Consider the following 20077-nt stretch of genomic DNA (forward strand, 5'->3'; position numbering starts at 1 on the left):
GTGATAGCTCTGCCTTCTGAATACTGTTGGCTATGAGGCAATCAAGAATGTATCATCCTATTTTGTAGATAAGTTAACAGATGTTCAGAAAAAGGCAAAAGGACATGTATTCTCAATGAGGACCAACAGATAGAGGAAGTTCCCTCATTCACTCCTGCCTCCCTCAATCCCTTACCTGTGATCTTGGGCAGTATACTTTAGGAGCTCAGCCAACTGTAAGGGATACTTGCAGATCTTCTGCACTGGAGTCAAAAGGAAACCATCGATAGCAATGTCAATCATCTGCTGCAAGAGGCGGCAGGCCTCAAAGAAGTGCTGGTAGCGACTGTCCTTCATCAGCTTGGAGAGCTCCATGCAAGCATCCAGGTGGTTGTTACAATACTCAGAATATATCCAGAATCCATCTTGCTGTGGGCAAAGGAAAAAAGGAAAGAAAAAGGCTACCAAGGACCCCAAAAGAAGTCTTATCATATTCTTAGGCAGAAATATTAAAATGATAATGAAGTCAATTATTCTCAAATTGATTCATAATAAAATATCAGAAGTTATTCAGTAACAAGACAAACTGACTATAAAGTTCTTATAGAAAAATGAATAAAAAGCAACAGTAGGGACATTCTCTAAAAGAAGAGTAATGAGGGGACATTGGCCCTGACAAGAGTAAAACACAGCATGGCAACGAAACTGTGTGAATGGATCAAAAAAAGAGATCAGTGACTCTACTTCTGGCAATGACAGACTAAGTTGTTGTAGACAGACCCTGCCACTGAGAATAGCTGGAAAAGCTAAAAAAGAAATAAAATATATCAATATCTGTTTGAAGAAATCACATCATCCAGAGCCTGATATTATCTCCATAAAATGTCCCTAAGGAAATGCAATGTGATGAAGTGTTCAGAGGTAAGGAATCTAAGATGTATTCAAGTTAAACACTAAAGGCTGGGAAAAAAATGTATGAGTATGTGTATATGTATGAATAAATATGTATACGGAGAGGGGAAGAGATGAGAGTCAGGAGAGAGAAGGAGAGCACACTCAAATGATAAAACAAAATGGTGAAATGTTAACGACAAGTGAATCTCAGTATTTTTTGTATGGTTCTTATTATCCAACCTTTCCATAAGTTTGAAATTATTTCCAAGTAAAGTGTTAAAAAATCTATACTTTTTATTACATATTGACAAGTACTTAATAAAAGATAACCTGATGCATTAGAATAGAAAATATTTATAAAACCCAAGAGAAACAATAGGCAGTAAAAACTGATCAACAAAGTATCAAGATGGAGTTATTACATAAAGGGTTGAAAAACAAGCAAAATAGAACACACACAAAAATAATATACCATGATCAGGAGGGGCTTATCTCAATCTAATTCACCACATTAACAGATTAAAGGAGAAAAATTACATGATTGTTTCAATAATGCAGAATAAGCATTTGAAAAAGTAAATTTATGATAAAGACATCAGCAAACTAGAAATAGAAAGAAATGACCACAGTGTAATAGAGGGCACTCATGAAAAACCCTAAGCTAATTACTTGGTAAAATATTGAATTCTTGCCCCTAAGATCAGGAACAAGACAAAGATACCTGTTCTCACCATTTCTAGTTAACACTGTACTGTGTATCCTGACCAGAGAATTAAGAAACAAAAGGAAATAGACAGAATATAGACTGAAAAAGAAAAAATAAAACTGTCTTTTTCAGAGACGGCATAACTGTATATGCATAAAATCCTAAGAAATCTACAAGAAAAAATACTGGAACCAATTAGTGAATTCAATAATGTGTCAGGACACAAAGTCAACATATAAAAATCAACTGTGTTTCTGTGTAATAGCAACAGACTATAGGAAATTGAAAATGTAAAATACCATTTATAGGCCTGGCACGGTGGCTCAAGCCTGTAATCCCAGCACTTTGGGAGGCTGAGGTGGGTGGATCACGAGGTCATGGTGAAACTCCATCTCTACTAAAAAATACAAAAATTAGCTGGGCGTGTTTGTGCACACCTGTGGTCCCACTACTCAGGAGGCTGAGGCAGGAGAATTGCTTGAACCCGGGAAGTGGAGGTTGCAGTAAGCCAAGACCGAGCCACTGCACTCCAGCCTGGCACCTGGCAACAGAGCGAGACTCTGTCTCAAAAAAAAAAACAAAAAGACACACAAAAAATCATTTATAATAGCAGCCAAAAAAATGTTAAATACTTAGAAATCAACTTTTAGGAGAGGATGTCAGTCAGATGGCAAAGTAGTAAATATCCTTCCTTTTCTCAGCAAAGAACAACAATTTGGTAGCTATCCATGAGCCAAAAATAATTCTGGAAGTGCTTAGGAGTCCACTTAAGAAGACATAGCAATATAGTGGAAAAAAAAATCAAAAAATGAGCACATAAAAAGAGTAGGAAAAACAGTTTAATTTTGCCTGCAGCATCCCATCCCCATAGCTGGTACTGCTCAGTATGGAAAGGAAACTCCCTGGATCTTGTGTCCAACACACAGGGAAAAGGAGAGTGGAGTGTACAACCAGCTTCCCCAGCTTTATGGGACACTGCCCAAATGGCCAGCTTCAGTTTCATCCCACCCAGATCTCTGAGAAGACAGATATAGTTTAGATGTCTAGAGACAGCAAAGAGCAAAGAATAGAGATCAGTTCTATCAGTAGCAGCAAAGTAGCAGGAGTCACAGTGATCTTCAGTGGCCTGCTTGTCACAGGGGCCCAACGGGCCTCGCTGTCAAAGACCTCAACAGCCCTCATAGCCACTGGGTACCTTCTGTAGATTTTACTTCTCAGGATCCTTCAGTGTTCACAGTCACAGACCCCAGCAGCTTTTTCTGCAAAGGACCCTAGCAGCTTTCACTGCTGAGAGAACCAACTGCTAGTATAGTAACAGCAGACGCCCTGCAGCCTATACTGCTAAGGGCCCATGGGTTGTGTTTTTCATCCTTCTCAGTTTTAGGAGAAAAAACAAATGTGCTTGAGTCATGACTCTTCTTCTTCTAACTTCCTAGAGCCACCAAGAGCTGCCCGACTGGTGCTATAGTTGCTATAGCCCAGTGGAAAGGGGTGATGCAGGCCAACATCCTTCACGTTCTCCAGATCTCTGATCTTCCAGTGCATTTCCTCCCCATGCCCAGAGCTGCCTGAGCTACTTCTATCACAGGCGCCTTGGCCAAGGGACTCAGCACAGGAGCCTTTGCATTTTCTAGGTACTTAAGCCATTACTGGGCTAGAGCTTCCAAGGAGGCAGTAGCTGGGATGGCTCCAGCTACTGCCTCCTTGGATGCTCTGGCCCAATGACCCAGCATAGCTACCATGCATGTAACTGCAAATGGCCCTAGGGTACCAAACTGGGGGTTCCAGTCTCACTACCACATGTTACGAAAGCTGACCCATGCAGACAGGCTATCACACACTGCCAGACCTATGCATACATAAGCAGCTGGCCATGCCTCTAGTGTCTTACTCCATCACCACACTTGCACTGATAGCTGGCCCCTGTAGCTGTAAACACATGGACACCTCCAGCTCAGACCTGCAGCTGCTCATACACAGACGGCCTGGCTAACCCCTTTAATCATGTAGATATAAGATAGCCAGACCCCATCACTACTTGTATACCCACAATTGGCCCTAAACACGACTAGTGACCCAAGTCCTTGCTACCCAGCATAAGTCCACAGCTGGCCACAGTTGCCATGCATGTGCCTGCAGCCAGTCTCTCCAGTAAAGTGTGTGCACAACACTAGCTCTAGTCTCCACCACTGCAGGCTCTTACATCTAGCCAGTGAATACAGAGGTAGAGCTGAGGACCCCAACAGCTCTCATAGCCACTACGAACCTTCTGCAGCTCTTGCCACCAAGGACCATGGCGTTGCCAACTGTATAGATCCTAGCTACCTGAGCCAACAAGAACTCTTCTTTGGGCTGAATTTGACTGGAGTTCTCTGACCTTTCTGCACCTGGATGTTTTCATCTTTCTACAGATTTGAAGGTCTGGGGCTAATCATTTCTTTAAATAAGCTTTTTTTTTTTTTTTTTTTTTCCTCTTTCTCTCTCTCTTCACCTTCTGAAACTCCTGAATTTTACAAATGTTAGCTCTCTGGATTGTGTCCCATAGATCCTGTAGGATTTCCTCATTCCTTTTCATTCCTTTTTTCTTTTTCTTCTCCAACTGGATGATTTCAAATGATCTGTCTTCGAGTTCATTTAAACACATTACAATCAAACTATAAAACATCAAAGACAAAGAAAGACTTATGAAAAGAACAAAAGAAAAGAAATATATCCCATAGAAAGAGTCCTAATAAGGCTATGAGCAGATTTTTCAGCAGAAACTTTGTATGCCGGAAGACAATGGGATGACATATGCAAAGTGTTGAAAGAAAAGTATTTTACCCAGCAAAAATATTCTTCAAAAATGAGAGAAAAATATAGAATTTTCCAGACAAAAGTACCTAGCTAAGGGAGTTTATTACCACTAGACCTGCCTTGCAGGAAATGTTAAAGGAAAACAAAAGCTAAAATTAAAAGGCTGCTAATTAGTAACATAAAAACATATGAAAGTATAAACCTCACTGACAAAGGTGTAATGGTGGTATGTAAATCACTTATAACTCTAATATAAAGGTTAAAAATTATTAAAAATAACCACAGCTGCATTAACTTGATAAAGGATATACAATATGAAAAGATGTAAACTGTAATGTCAACCATAAAATGGGAAAATTAAAATGCAGAACTTTGGCATGTGACTGACATTAAGCTGTTAATAGTTTATATAAGCCTCGTAATAACCACAAAGGAAGAACCTATGTTAAATATACAAAAAATAAAGATAAATGAATCAAAGTATTCTGCTATAGAAAATAATGAAATCACAAAAAAAAAATGAAAGGAAAGAATAAAAGAGCTACAAAAGATACAGAAAATAATTAACAACATGTCAACAGTAAATCCTACCTACCAATAATTACTTTAAATGGAAATGCATTAAATTCTCCAATCAAAGGATATAGAGGACCTGAATAAATTTATTGAAAACAAAACCCAACTGTATGTTATCTACAAGAGAATCATTTCACCTTCAAGGACACCCTAATTGAAGGTGAAGGGATAGAAAAAGATATTTCATGCAAATGGAAACAAGGAGAGAACTATGGTAGCTCTACTTGTATCAGACAAAATAGAGGTTAAGTCAAGTCAAAAACTGTCAGTAGAAAAACAGAAGGCCATTATATAATGATAAAGATATCTATTCATCAAGAATATAGAATTATTTGTAAATACATATGAATCCAACATCAGAGCAAATAAACATATAAAGCAAATGTTAACGGATCTGAAAGGAGAAATAAACAGCAATACAATCATATTAGGGTACTTTAATATTCTACTTTCTACAAAAGATAGATCATCCAGACAGAAAAGCAATAAGGAAACACTGGACTGAAACTATACTTTATATCAAAAAGATCCAACAGACATATATATAATGTTTCACACCACATGAGCAGAATATACATTCTTCTAATGTAGACATGGATTACTGTCCAGAATAGATCACATATTATACCACAAAATAAGTCTTACCAAATTTAAGAAGATAGACATCATATTAAGTATCTTTTCTGGCCATGGTGATATAAAACTACAAGTCAGTAACAGGAAGAAAACTAGAAAATTCTTAAATCAGTAGAAATTAAACAACATAACCCAGAATAACAAATGGGTCAAACAAAATTAAAAGGAAAATTAAAAAATATCTTGAGACAAATAAAATTGAGAAAGCACAACATACCAAAACCTTTGAGATGCAGCACAAAAAGTTCTAAGAGGGATATTGATAGCATTAAAAAAATAAAAAATAAAATTGGAAGTAAACAATCTGATACTACACCTCAAGGAACTAGAAAAAAAAATAACAAACTAGATTCAAAGATAGTAGAAGGAAAAAAATAAAACATCAAAGTAGATATAAATAGGAGAACAGAAAAACTATAGGAAAAAAATCAGCAAAACTAAGACTTGGTTTTTAGGAAAAAAAAAAAAATTAACATACCTTCAGTTAGACTAATGAAGAAAAAGAGAATACAGGTAAACAAAATTAAAAATGAACATGAAGATATTACAAAAGATGACTCAGAGATGAAAAGGATTACAAGGGACTATTATGAACAACTGTATGACAGTAACTTGGAAAAACTAGAGGAAATGAATATATTCCTAGAAATATACAAATTACCAAGATTGAATACAGAAGAAACATAAAGTCTGAACATTAACAAACAGAGAGATTAAAGAGTAATTTAAAATCTTCCAACAACAACAAAATCTCAGGACCAGATGGCTTCGTGACTGAATTCTACCAAACACTCAGATAAGAATTAGAAGCAATCCCTCTTAAACTATTACAAAAAAAAAAAAAAAAAGAGAGAGAGAGAGAAAATAACTAAAGGCAATATTCTCAAATGATTCTAAAGTCAGACAAAAACACAAGAAAAAAACTACAAGCCAATGTCACTAATGATCATAGGTACAAAGATTCTCAATACAATAGTAGCTAGCCAAATTCAGTAAAATATAAAAAAGATCATATATTATGACCAAGTAGGATTTATTCCTGGGATGCAAATATGGCTTAACAAATCCAAACCAATTATTATGATACATCACATCAGCAAAAGGAATAATTTAAAAACCACATGGTTATTTTAATAAATGCGAGAAAAAGTTTCACAAAGTTCAACATCCTTTCGGGATAAAATATCTTCACAAATTAGGTATTAAAAAGAAACAAGTGGGACTGCATCAAATTAAAAAGCTTCTATGCAGAAAAAGAAATCAACGAAATGCAAAGGCAGCCTATGGACTAAGTAAAAATATTTGCAAACTGTATGTCTGATAAATGGTTAATATTCAAAATATTTAAGAAACTAGGATCATTTGATAGCAAAAAACAAAGAAATGTGCAAAGAATTTGAATAGACAAATATCCATTCAGAAACCAATTAACCTTGAGCCATATTTTGTGTCATATATAAAAATTACCTCAAAAGGGATCACAGGCCTAAATGTAAAAAATGAAACTATATAACTTCTTTTTTTAAAAAGTAGAAAATTGTTATGATTTTGAGTTAGGCGAAAAAAAGTAGGAAACAAAAAGCATGATCCACAAAATAAAGCAATAAACTGGATTCCAATAAAGTTAAAAGTTTATGCTTTTCAAAAGATACCCTTAAAATTAAAAATAGAATTACCATTCAATCCAGCAATCCTATTACTTGGTATCAACTTAAAGAAAAATAAATAATTACACTGAAGGAATACTTGCACTTGCAGGTTTATTGCACCACCATTCGTAATAGCAAAGATAATGAATCAATCTAAGTGTACATCAACAAATGAATGGATAAAGAAAATATGGTACTTCTGTACAATGGAATGCTATTCTGCCATAAAAACAATGAAATTACGTCATTTGCATCAACATAGATGGAACTAGAGGTCACTGTCTTAAGTAAAATAAGCCAGGCACAAAAAGACAAACATCACGTTCTCATTTATTTTATGGGTGCTAAAAATTTTCAACACATGGAGGCAGAGGGTGGAAAAATAACAGAGATTGGGAAGTGTGAGTGGGCAAGAAGGGAGAACATGAAGATAAGTGGGTTAAAGGGTACAAACATAAGACAGAAGAAATAAATTCAATGTTCAATAGTAGAGTAGGATGACTATACTTAAAAACAATGCATTGTATCCTAAAATCTGTCTTGATCACTATGCATTACATATGTTAAAAATTGCTCACATACTATATAAATTTGTACAACTTAAAAAAGACACAGCTAAGAAAATGAAAAGCTAAGCCACAGACTGGGATATAATCTCTGGAAATAACTTATCTGACAAAGGACTTGTTAACAAAATATATAACTCTCATAACTGAGTAATGTCACCAAAATAGCAGAGTATAAGTTATATAGCTTCACTCTCCTCCACAGAAAACAAAAAAGAACTAGCCACTGCCAAGATTATCAAAACAAATATTCCAGAATTCAATGACTGAAGCTGTGAGGCCACAGATAACTGAAAAACTGCAAGGAAAAGGTAAAATACATGGACCTCTGTAACCGTGATGCTCCTTCCCCAAGCTTCTAGGCACTGTGCAGAAAAGCACCCTCAAAATCAAGCTTGCTATACTGAAAAAAGGAAATCAAAGTGTACAGCTAGCTTCCCCACCATCTTACATTCCTTTTCAGAAAAATTATTCATGCCTCAATCTGTAGGAAGCCTCTTGAATGCCTGCAGAGTAAAAAAATCACAAAAGCAGCTAGAGTTAGAAGGTGGGGGTGGGGTTAGCAACACCCAGTGCATGAAACTCAACAGCTTCCCTTCATCTGAACCAAAAAAATACACCAAATCAGAGAGGCTGTTCAACAGCTATTAGTATTAGTATTTTTTGGCAAATCACGTTGCAGGAGGCACACTTCACTGTTCTTCTGGAAACAAACCTCTATACAGCATTCCCACAGAGCAGCGGTATCTTCTTTGGGATTTCTCCCCATCCAGGATAGGTAGCACCTTGAACTAATGAAAGACTATGGCAAATCTGGGCTCAAAGTGCCATCTAGTGTTGAAAAGGAGGCAGTGCTTTCAGGCTAAGGGAACTAGGAACAAAACCTCTAGACAGACATACTTTTGAAAGACCAAACCAAGCCAGAGAGCAAAGACTGGAATAAAGAACTAATCCTTCAGTGCAAATTCACAGACATATATTCATAAAAAAGAGCAAATAGGAAACCATGACCTTCCCAAATAGACAAAATAAGGAGCCAATGACTGACTTTAATGAGATGATCATGTGTGAGCTCTCAGATCAAGGATACAAAATAGCAATGTTTAGGAAACTCAGAAAATGTCTATATAACACAGAAGAGCAATTCAGAAATGTATCACAGAAATTTAACAATGAAATTGAAATTTTAAGAAATTAAACAAATCCTAGAGCTGAGAAAAACCATAGTCAAACTGAAAAATGCATGGCATGTTCTCAACAACAGACTTAATCAAGTGGAAGAAAGAATTGGTGAGCTCTAAGACAGAATATTTGAAAATACACAATAAGAAGAGAAAAAAAATGACAAAAATGAAGAACGCAAACAAGATCCAGGGGATAGCCTCAAAAGAGCAAGCCTGAGTCATTGGCTTTAAAGAGGATGCTAAGAAAGAACAAAAGATAGAACACTTATTCAAAGTCATAACAACAGAGACTTTTTCACACCTAAGAAAGATATAAATATCCAGGTACAGGGTTAAAGACCACCAAACATGTTCAACCTAAATAAGATTACCCTAAGGCACATAATAATAAAACTCCCAAAGGTAAGGAACAAAGAGGGGAATCTTAAAAGCAGCAAGAGAAAAGAAGCAAATAACATATAAAGGAGTTTCAGTTCCTCTGGTAACAGACTTTTCAGTGTAAGTCCTACAGGGCAGGAGAGACTGAGGCAACATACTCAAAGTACCAAATGAAAAATAACAACAAACAAACAAACAAAAAACCTGCCATAAATACTGTACTCAGCAGAGCCATCCTTCAAACATGAAGGAGAGATACAGACTTTCCCAGACAAAAGATGAGGGAATTCATCAACAGAAGATTTGTCTTACATGAATTGCTAAAGCCAGTTGCTCAATCTTAAAGAAAAGAACAGTAACATGTAACAAGAAAACATCTGAAATTATAAAATACACTGGTAAATTTATACAGACAAATTTAGAATAAAGTATACAAATACTGCATCATGGTGTGTAAACCACTCATAGCTTTAGTATTAAGACTAAAAATAATCTATCAAAAATAATGACAATTTATTAAGGTCAGCCTGGCCAACATGGTGAAACCCTTTTTCTACTAAAAAATACAAAAATTAGCTGGGTGTGGTGGCACATGCCTGTAATCCCAACTACTCAGCAGGCTGAGGTAAGAGAATCGCTTGAATTCTGGAGGCGGAGGTTGCAGTGAGCCGAGATTGCACCCCTGCACTCCAGCCTGGGAGACAGAGCAAGACGCCATGTAAAAAAAAAAGGGGGGCAATTAAGGGATAGGCAATATAAAAAGATGTAAACTGAGATAGGAAATAGTTAAAATGTGGAAGTAATGGACTTAAATTGTAGAGATATTAGTTTTCTGTTTATTTTCTTTCTGATCAAAGTTGTCATCAGTTTATAATAACTTGTTATGACTATAAGATGTTCTAAGCCCCATCATAACCACAAAGCAAAAACCTGTAAAAGACACACTTTAAAAAGTCAAAGAATTAATACATACTACTAGAGAAAAATCACTAAACTACAAAGGAAGACAGTAATAAAATAATGGAAGAGAGGAGTTATAAAAGAATCAGAAAATAGTAACAAAATAGCAGTAGTAAGTCCTTACCTTTCAAATAACATTTAATGTAAATGGGACTAAATTCTCCAATTAAAAGACAGAGTGGCTAAATGGATTTAAATAAAAATAAAAACAACATCCAACTATATGTTGCCAACAAGAAATTCACCTCTTTAATTGAATTTCTAGTGAAAAAGACACATATACACTAAAAGTGAATGGACAGAAAAAGATATTGCATATATATATATATTAGGGGTCCCCAAACTATGGCCCGCAGGCCATATGCGGCCCCCTGAGGCCATTTATCCGGCCCCTGCCACACTTCAGGAAGGGGCACCTCTTTCATTGGTCGTCATTTAGAGGAGCACAGGATAAGCATCTTGTGCTCCTTTAGTACTGTATGTGGTGACGCCACAAAGTGCAGCGTCACTCACGTACAGTACTACTTCCAGTGACGCAGGACACACATGTCACGGCTCCGGACGCGCGTCATATGATGCACATCCGGTCTGTGGCTGTGGCGCCCCACATCACCGGAAGCAGTGTGAAATAACAGCAGAAGTAGGAAGAAAGGCAAAGCACTATAACCATTACTACACAGTACAATGGCCCCCATACTCCCCCAAGTGTACAACAACATAATGGCCCCTATAACCTCCCTTTGCCCAAAAGTCTCCCCCCACATTACTACACACCGTGTTTCCCTTATTATAAGACCCTGTCTTATATTAATTTTACCCCCAAAAGACAGGGGCTGTCTTATTTTTAGGAGGTGTGTTATAATAGGGGAAACATGCAGCAGTGGGCTTCCCACAGAAGAGGCCCACCGCTGCTGCAGACGTCCAGGACACTGTACACACAGTGTCACAGGCTGATCACCGCCATCCCTGTATACAGCACTGGAGGCGGTGCTGGGCCTGTGACACTGTATACTGCTGTCTGGGATAGTGGAGGCAGCAGCGCTGGCTGTGAAGGGTGTCACACCTGCATAGTCCGGCCCTCCAATGGTCTGAGGGACAGTGAACTGGTCCCCTGTGTAAAAAGTTTGGGGACCCCTGATATATATAAACCACAAAAGAGCAGCAATGGCTACACATATGTTATATGAAATAGACTTCAGATCAAAAACTGTAAGAAGAGACAAAGAATATCATTAAATAATGACAAATGGGTCAATTCAGCTAGAGGATATAACAATTATAAATTCACATGCACCCAATGCTAGGCACCCAAATATATACAGCAAATATTATATTTTTTAAAATTTTACTTTAAGTTCTGGGGTACATGTGCAGATCTTGCAGGATTGTTCCATAGGTATACACACGTCATGATGGTTTGCTCCCTCCATCCCCCGTCACCTACGTTAGGTATTTCTCCTAATGTTATCCCTCCCTAATCTCCCCCCACCATTATCCGTCCCCTAGTCCCACACCCCCCAACAGACCCCAGTGTGTGGTGTTCCCCTCCCTGTGTCCACGTCTTCTCATTGTTCAACACCTCCTTATGGGTTAGAGACAGCAGTGTTTGGTTTTCTGGTCTTGTGTCGGTTTGCTGAGAAAGATGGTTAAATATTAGTAGATTTAAAGGGAGAAATAGACTACAACACAATAATAATGTGGAAATTCAACACCCAGTTCTAGCAACGAACAGATCATCCAGACAAGATATCAACAAAGAAATACTGAATTTCAGTTGCACTATAGACCAAATGTACTTAATTGAAAATAACAGAACATGTCATCCAAATGCTGCAGAATACACATTTTTCTCACCAGCCTATAGAACATTCTCAAAAATAGACCATATGTTTGGCCATAAAACAAGTCTCAATAAATTTGAAAAGGTCAAATTCTTATCAAGTGTCTTTTCTGACCACAATGAAATAAAATTAGAAATTGGCAACAAGAGAAACTTAAGAAACCACATAAATACACAGAAATTAAATATATTGCTCCTGAATGATCAGTGGGTCAATAATAAAATTCTTGTAAAAAATAGAAGTTTCTTAAAACAAATGAAAATGGAAACATAAGATACTAAAGCCTATGAGATACAGCAAATGCAGTACAAAGAGGGAATTTTATGGCAATAAAAGCTTTCATCAAAAAAAGAAAGACTTCAAATAAACAATTTAGCAAGGCACTTCAGAGAATTAGGAAGGCTAGAACAAACCAACCCCAAAGTTAGTAGAAGGAAATAAATAACAAAGATCAGAGCAGAAATAAATGAAACTAAGGCTGACAAACACAAAAAGTCAATGAAATGAAAAGTTGTTTTTTTTTTTATTTAAAAAGACACACAATCAACAAACTTTTATCTAGACTAAGAAAAAAAGAATACTCAAATAAATAAAATCAGAGGTAAAAAGGGAGAATATAACTGATATCACAAAAATACAAAGGATCATTAGCAAGAATATGAACAACTACATGCAAACAAATTGGAAAACATAGAAGAAATGGATAAATTCCTGAATACATACAACCAAGATTGAATACGTACCAAGACTGAACCATGAATAAACAGGAAACCTGTACAAACCAATAACAAATAACAAGATCAATGCAGTAAGAAAAAGTATCTCGTCAAAGAAAAGCCAAGGACCTTATGGTTTCACTACTGAATTCCATCCAACATTTAAAAAAGAACTGATACCAATCCTATGAAAATTATTTCAATAAAAGTGAAGAGGAAGAATATTTCAAACTTATTCTATGAAGCCAGCATTATACTGGTCCCCAAACCAGAATAAAAAAAAAAAAATCAAAAAAAGAAAACTACCGGCTAATATTACTGATGAACATAGATGCAAAAATCCTCAACAAAATACTAGCAAATTGAATTAAACAACACTTTAAAAAGATCACCCACCATGACCAAGTGGGTCTCATCCCAGGGACACAAAGTTGGATCAACATATACAAATCAATAATTGTGATACATTATAGTAACAGAACCAAGGACAAAACCCATATGACCACTTCAATACATTCTGAAAAACCATTTCATAAAATTCAGAATTCCTCCACGTTAAAAAGATGATAAACTGAGTACAGAAGGAATATACATCAAAATAATAAAAACCATATATCACAAACCCACGGCTAACATCATACTGTACACGAAAAAATTGAAAGCCTTTCCTTCAAGATCTAGACCAAGACAAGAATGTCCACTTGTACCATTTATGTTCAGCTTAGTACTGCATGTCTTAGCCAGAGAAATTTAGGCAAGAGAATGAAATAAAGGGCATCCATATTTAAAAGGAAGAAATCAAATTATCCTTGTTAGTACATAATATAATCTTATATTTAGAAAAACCTAAGGACTACATACACACATGCAGGAAACAATCAACAAATTCAGTAAAGTTGCAGGATACAAAATCAAGATACAAAAAGCAGTTGCATTTCTGTTTGTCAATAGTGAACAATCTGAAAAAGAAACCAAAAGAGAAATCCCATTTAAAAATAACTACAAAAAAAGAATAAATTTAACCACAAAAGTGAAAGATATCTAGAATAAAAACTAAAAAGCACTGCTCAAATAGACTGATAACTACCCACAAAAAGGGAAATAGATCCCATGGATGGGAAGAATTAATATTGTTAAAATGTACTGCCTAAAACAATCTACAGATTAAATGCAACTAATTAATATTAAATTAATATTGTTGAATTAATATTGCTAAAATATACTACCTAAGGTAATCTACAGATTAAATGCAATCTCTACCAAAACACCAATGACATTCACCACAGAAATGGGAAAAAAAAAATCCTAAGGTTCATATGGACACACAAAAGACCTAGAATAGCCAAAGCAATCCTGAGCAAAAAGAACAAACCTGGAGCCACCATACTACGTAACTTCAAAATATACTACAAAGCTATAGTAATCAAAACAGCATGGTACTGGAATAAAAACAGACACATAGACCAATTGAACAGAATAGAGCACCCCAAAATATATCCATGCATTTACAGTCAATTCATTTTCAATAAAGACACCAAGAACATATAGAGGAGAAAGGACAGCCTCTTCAATTTATTTTATTGTATAAACTGGATGTCCATATGCAAAAGAATAAAACTAGACCCCTATCTCTCACCATATGAAAAAAATAAAATCAAAATGGATAAATGACCTAAACGTTAAGACTTGAAACTATAAAACTGCTAGAATAAAACATTGGAAAAGTGTCTCAGGTAATTTATATGGGCAAAGACTCTATGAGTAATACCTCAAAAGCACAGATAACAAATGCAGAAATAACCAAATGGGATTATATCAAGCTAAAAATCTTCTGTATAGCAAAAGAAACAATCAACAGAGTGAAGTAACAACACACAGAATGAGAGAAAATATTTGCCAACTGTCCAACTGACAAAAAATTAATAGCCAAAATATGTAAGTGACTCAAACAACTCAATAACAAAAATAATAATAATAATAATCTGATTTAAAAGTAGGCAAATGCTCTAAACAGACATTTCTTAAAAGAAGACATACACATGGCCAATAGGTATATGAAACATGCCCAACATCATTAATCATCAGGGAAATGAAAATCAAAGTCACAAGAACACATGTCACCCCAGTTAGAATGGTTATTATCAAAAATACAAAAAATAAATGCTGAAGAAGATGCAGAGAACAGAGAACTCTCATACACTGCTGATGGGAATATAAATTAGTACAGCCATTATGAAAAACGGTATGGAAAACTAAACATAGAAGTGCCATATGATACACGAATCCCACTGCTGGGTATTATATATATTCAAAATAAGAAAAATCAGTATGTCAAAAGAGATATTTACATTCCCATGTTTATCAGAGCCCTATTCATAATAGCCAAGATAAGGAATCAACCTAAGTGCCCACTGATGGATGAATGGATAACGAACATGTACTGTATTTACACAGTGGAAAATTATTGAGTTATAAAAAGAAAATCCTGTCATTTGCAGCAACATGGATGGAACTGGAAGACAATATGTCAATTGAAATAAGCCAGGTACAGAAAGACAAATATCATATGTTTTCACTCATATGTGAGTAGGGGTTATAAAAAAAGTTGATCTCATGGAGGTGGAGAGTATAGTAGTAGTTACCAGAAGTTAGGAAGGTTGTAGGGAGAGAAGGATGAAGAGGGGTTGGTTAATGGATATAAAACTACCGTTATGTAGAAGAAATCAGTTCTGGTGTTTGATATCACAGCAGTTAACAATAATTAATGGTATATTTCAAAATAGTTATAATAATTATAAAAATAATTATAGTTGGCCGGGCACGGTGGCTCAAGCCTGTAATCCCAGCACTTTGGGAGGCCGAGGCGGGTGGATCACGAGGTCGAGAGATCGAGACCATCCTGGTCAACATGGTGAAACCCCGTCTCTACTAAAAATACAAAACATTAGCTGGGCGTGGTGGCACGTGCCTGTAATCCCAGCTACTCAGGAGGCTGAGGCAGGAGAATTGCCTGAGCCCAGGAGGCGGAGGTTGCGGTGAGCCGAGATCGCGCCATTGCACTCCAGCCTGGGTAACAAGAGCGAAACTCCGTCTCAAAAAAAAAAAAAAAAAATTATAGTTAACAATAATTAATTGTATGTTTCAAAATAGCTAAAAGATTTGGAATGCACCCAACACAAATAAATGATAAATGTTTGAGATGATGGCTATCCCAATTACTCTGATCTAATCATTACACATTGTATTCATGTACCAAAATAGTACATGTACCCCATAAATAGGTAAAATTATTTTGTATTAATTTTTAATAAAAAAGAACTCTCAAAACTAAATAAGAAAACAAACAATACACTTAAAATGGGAAAAATACATGAACAGACATTTCACCAAAGTTTTTATATAGATGACAAATAAACACTTGAAAATAATGCTCAACATCACTATCCACTGGAAATGCAAATTAAAATTACAATGAGATACCATTACACACCTACATGTTAGAATGGCTAAAATTTTTAAAAAAAATAGTGATTGGCTGGGCACAATGGCTCATTCCTGTAATCCCAGCCAGCACTTTGGGAGGCCAAAGCAGGCAGATCACTTGAGGTCTGGAGTTTGAGACCAGCCTGATCAACATGGTGAAACCCCATCTCTACTAAAAAGACAAAAACTGTCCAGATGTAATAGTGCATGCCTGTAATCCCAGCTACTTGGGATAGTGAGGCAGGAGAATTTCTTGAACCCAGGAGGCGGATGTTGCCCCAAGCCAAGATAGCACCACTGCACTCCAGCCTGGGTGACAGAGCGAGATGCAATCTCAATGAAAAAAACAATAATAATGATAATATCAAGTGCTGACAACCACGTGCAGTAATTGGAACTCTTACGTATTTATAGTGAAAATGCAAAATGGTACAGAAACTTTGGAAAATAGTTAGGCATTATCTAATAAGTTAAAACATCTACCATACAACCTAGCAACCCCAATCCTAACTTATTCTCAAAAAAATCTTGTACTAGAATGTTCATTAGAGTTTAAAACTGGAATCAACCCAGATATCTATTAATTGGTAAATAGGTGGTATATCCACTAAGCAATAAAAAGAATAAACTAATGATATATGCAAAAACATGGATGGATATCAAAGGCATTATGTTAAATAAAAGAAGCTAAACACAAAAGATTATATACTGTATGGTTGCATGTATATGACATTCTAAGAAAAAGGAAAATTTCAAATAAAAAGGAGATCAGTGTTTGCCAGTGGCCAGGAGTAGGGGCACAGATTGTTTGCAATGCTAGGATAAGAGAACTTTATGAAGTTATAGAAATGTTCTGTATTTTGATTATTATGGTAGTTACACAACTATATACATTTGTTAAAATTCCTTAAAGCATAGACTTAAAATCACTTAAAATCAATTAATCTTACTGTATGTAAATTATATCTAATTAAAGCTGATAAAAATGAAATTCTAGAATTAATAAAAGGGTAAACAATCTATTTTTTAAGAAAAAATATTAAAAGAGATAACACACTGTGATTAGGTGGGTTCTATCTCAGTAATACAATGTTCACTTAACATATGAAAATCATTCAATCCAAATTCACTGCATTAATAGATTAAAGGTAAAAGTATGTGATCATTTCTAAACATCAGTGATTCTTTTATGTCCCCCAGGGGACACTGGTCAATGTCTGGAGACATTTTTGGTTGTCACAACTGGGTAGCAGGGTATTGCTACAGACATCTAGTGGCTAGAGACCAGGAATGCTGTTAAACATCCCACAATGTCCAGGACAGTCCCCATTTGAGAACCACTATTCTATATTCTACTTTCCCCACTCATACTATGTTTCTGATATATGTTGCTGTAAGGTACATATATCTAGTCTTCTGTTTCTTGCTACATTAATACCTCACAATAAGTAACCCCCATCCACTTACTATGTCTCTGGTGATAAATTCCTAGGTTGCTTCTAACTGTACTCCATCATATATGGCACTGCCATGCAATCAACTACAGCCCTGTATGTGATCCCTTGTGGACTTCTCTAAGAGTTTCTCTAGGATATACATTCAGGAATGGAACCAGCAGGTCATGCATATGCTTAACATTTATAAATACTACTCAGATGCTTTCTAGAAGGGCTGAATGAGTGTACACACCATGCAGAAAAGAATGATCATATCAGGCCTGCGACTGCTATTCTTAGAAAGACCTGTTGGAAATATTTCCCCTTGACTGGCATCTTGAAATTTGGTTCTCAAGTGGGTTTCCCATCATTCCCTGATAAGAGTGGCTCACTGTGTCCAGACTGCCTGTACAATGTGGCTTATGCCAAACACCTGCTTTCCTTCTGGGAATCTGTAATTTTAGTATACACTAGGCAGAGGGTGTCTACATGATGAGCCCACAATAAGAACCTTGGACACTGAGTCTCTAATGAGTTTTCTTGGCAGACAACATTTTACATGTGTTGTCACAACTCATTCCTAGGGGATTTATGTACATCCTGTGTGACTCCACAGACTCCTGAAGGCTTGTGCCTGGTTTCCTCTGTACTTCGCCCCATGTGCTTTTTCCATTTGCCGATTTTACTTTGAATCATTTTGCTATATAAATCACAGCTATGAGTATAACCATATTCTGAGTCCTAAACCACATTCAATATAACTATGAGTCCAAATCACTGAACATAAGAGCGATCTTAGGGAATCCATCTCAACATAAAGTCTCATAAGCAAAGCAGGAAAATTTCCAAAAAGACTTACTTTTAGTTGCATGCTTTTGTGTGTCATTTGAATTTTATATTATGCGCACATATCAAATCTTTAAAAAGAAATACTTTATTAAAAGGGGAAAGTGTTGTCAAAACAACTAGGTTGCCTATGAATGAGACTCAGATGATGTCAGAGAACCAGAGAGATCATACAGTGTAACCTCACATTCCAGATGAACAAACCAAAGCCCATGAGGAACTCGCCCAAAGTAACCCAGACAGACATTACAGATAAAGGACTCAAATCCTCACTGTCCTGTTTCCCAGAGACCTTTCCTCTAAGTCCATGTGTTCTTTGCCTATATTTGTTACTTCTCCTACTCTAGTGTCCTTCCCATAAATGCCCTGCAGGGACCTACTTTCTTGCTAACCATGGTCTTTCTTATTTCTCAGTTTCCTGGATTCTCTGTGTAATGAATATCTTGAGTTCCAAAATACTGAGTCTCACGAAAACTTAACGGAAACAGAAAAGGGAAGCTGAAGAAAAATCCTACTAACTGTCAAGAAGGAAAGGAAGAGGGGAGGAGAATGGTAAAGAAGGAGACTCTTAGGGCAAATCACAGCACTTTTCTAAGTCATTGTATTCTGGCTAGAGACCAGGGGTCAAAATAAGGGCCAGAGAGGAACCCATCCCCCATTGGACAAAGTAGCTGAAAAGAAACAGACAGCTCAAATGGTCCTTCCGTTGTTTCCTAACACTTGTTAAAATCCTCCCTATATGGATAAGATACTTACATGCTCTAGGAAGCAGGGTCCTATCTCGCTGAGGTGGGGGTCATCATTATTATACTGTTTCTCCAGGTCTCTCACAAAGCCCATCTGAAATCTGTAGATATCTTCAATGTTCCCAAAGATTATCTTCAGTTGCTCATCGCTGAACATGTCCCTTCTCTTGCGGCACTGCTTCAGATAGCCCTGAAGACAAAGGAAAAGCCTAGGCTGAGGAGGTTCCTGACTTGCAGAAGGCTTTACACTTCCTAAGCACTTAGGAGCCTCATTCTGGTTCCATGAAGTAGTCATAGAATAATTATTTCCATTTTTCATATGAGGCAACTGAGGTTTACAGAAGGAAGTCATTCCCCCAGTGAGTAATTAGGAAGGCTGGATTGCCAGCAAAGGTCTTAAGAGTGCAAAGAGCCAGGCGCGGTGGCTCAAGCCTGTAATCCCAGCACTTTGGGAGGCCGAGGCGGGTGGATCACGAGGTCAAGAGATCGAGACCATCCTGGTCAACATGGTGAAACCCCGTCTCTACTAAAAATACTAAAAATTAGCTGGGCATGGTGGCACGTGCCTGTAATCCCATCTACTCAGGAGGCTGAGGCAGGAGAATTGCCTGAACCTAGGAGGCGGAGGTTGCGGTGAGCTGAGATCGCGCCATTGCACTCCAGCCTGGGTAACAAGAGCAAAAAC

The 20077-nt window shown here is 36.6% G+C and overlaps 1 protein-coding gene across 13 annotated transcripts in view; it reads right to left on the bottom strand.

Annotated features, from left to right (window-relative positions):
• ARHGEF9 (Cdc42 guanine nucleotide exchange factor 9) overlaps positions 1-20077 on the bottom strand; it is a 378000-nt gene that overhangs the window by 43121 nt on the left and 314802 nt on the right. For all 13 annotated transcript variants that reach the window (XM_074391854.1, XM_039475471.2, XM_010351684.3 and 10 more), the window contains 2 exons: positions 19403-19582; positions 176-408 (listed from right to left, as the gene is read on the bottom strand). In XM_074391854.1, the coding sequence (XP_074247955.1) occupies positions 176-408; positions 19403-19582 (413 nt within the window). The remainder of the gene's footprint in view (positions 1-175; positions 409-19402; positions 19583-20077) is intronic.

This window comes from Saimiri boliviensis, chromosome X (assembly GCF_048565385.1).
Source record: "Saimiri boliviensis isolate mSaiBol1 chromosome X, mSaiBol1.pri, whole genome shotgun sequence".
In the NCBI taxonomy this organism is placed as follows: Eukaryota; Metazoa; Chordata; class Mammalia; order Primates; family Cebidae; genus Saimiri; species Saimiri boliviensis.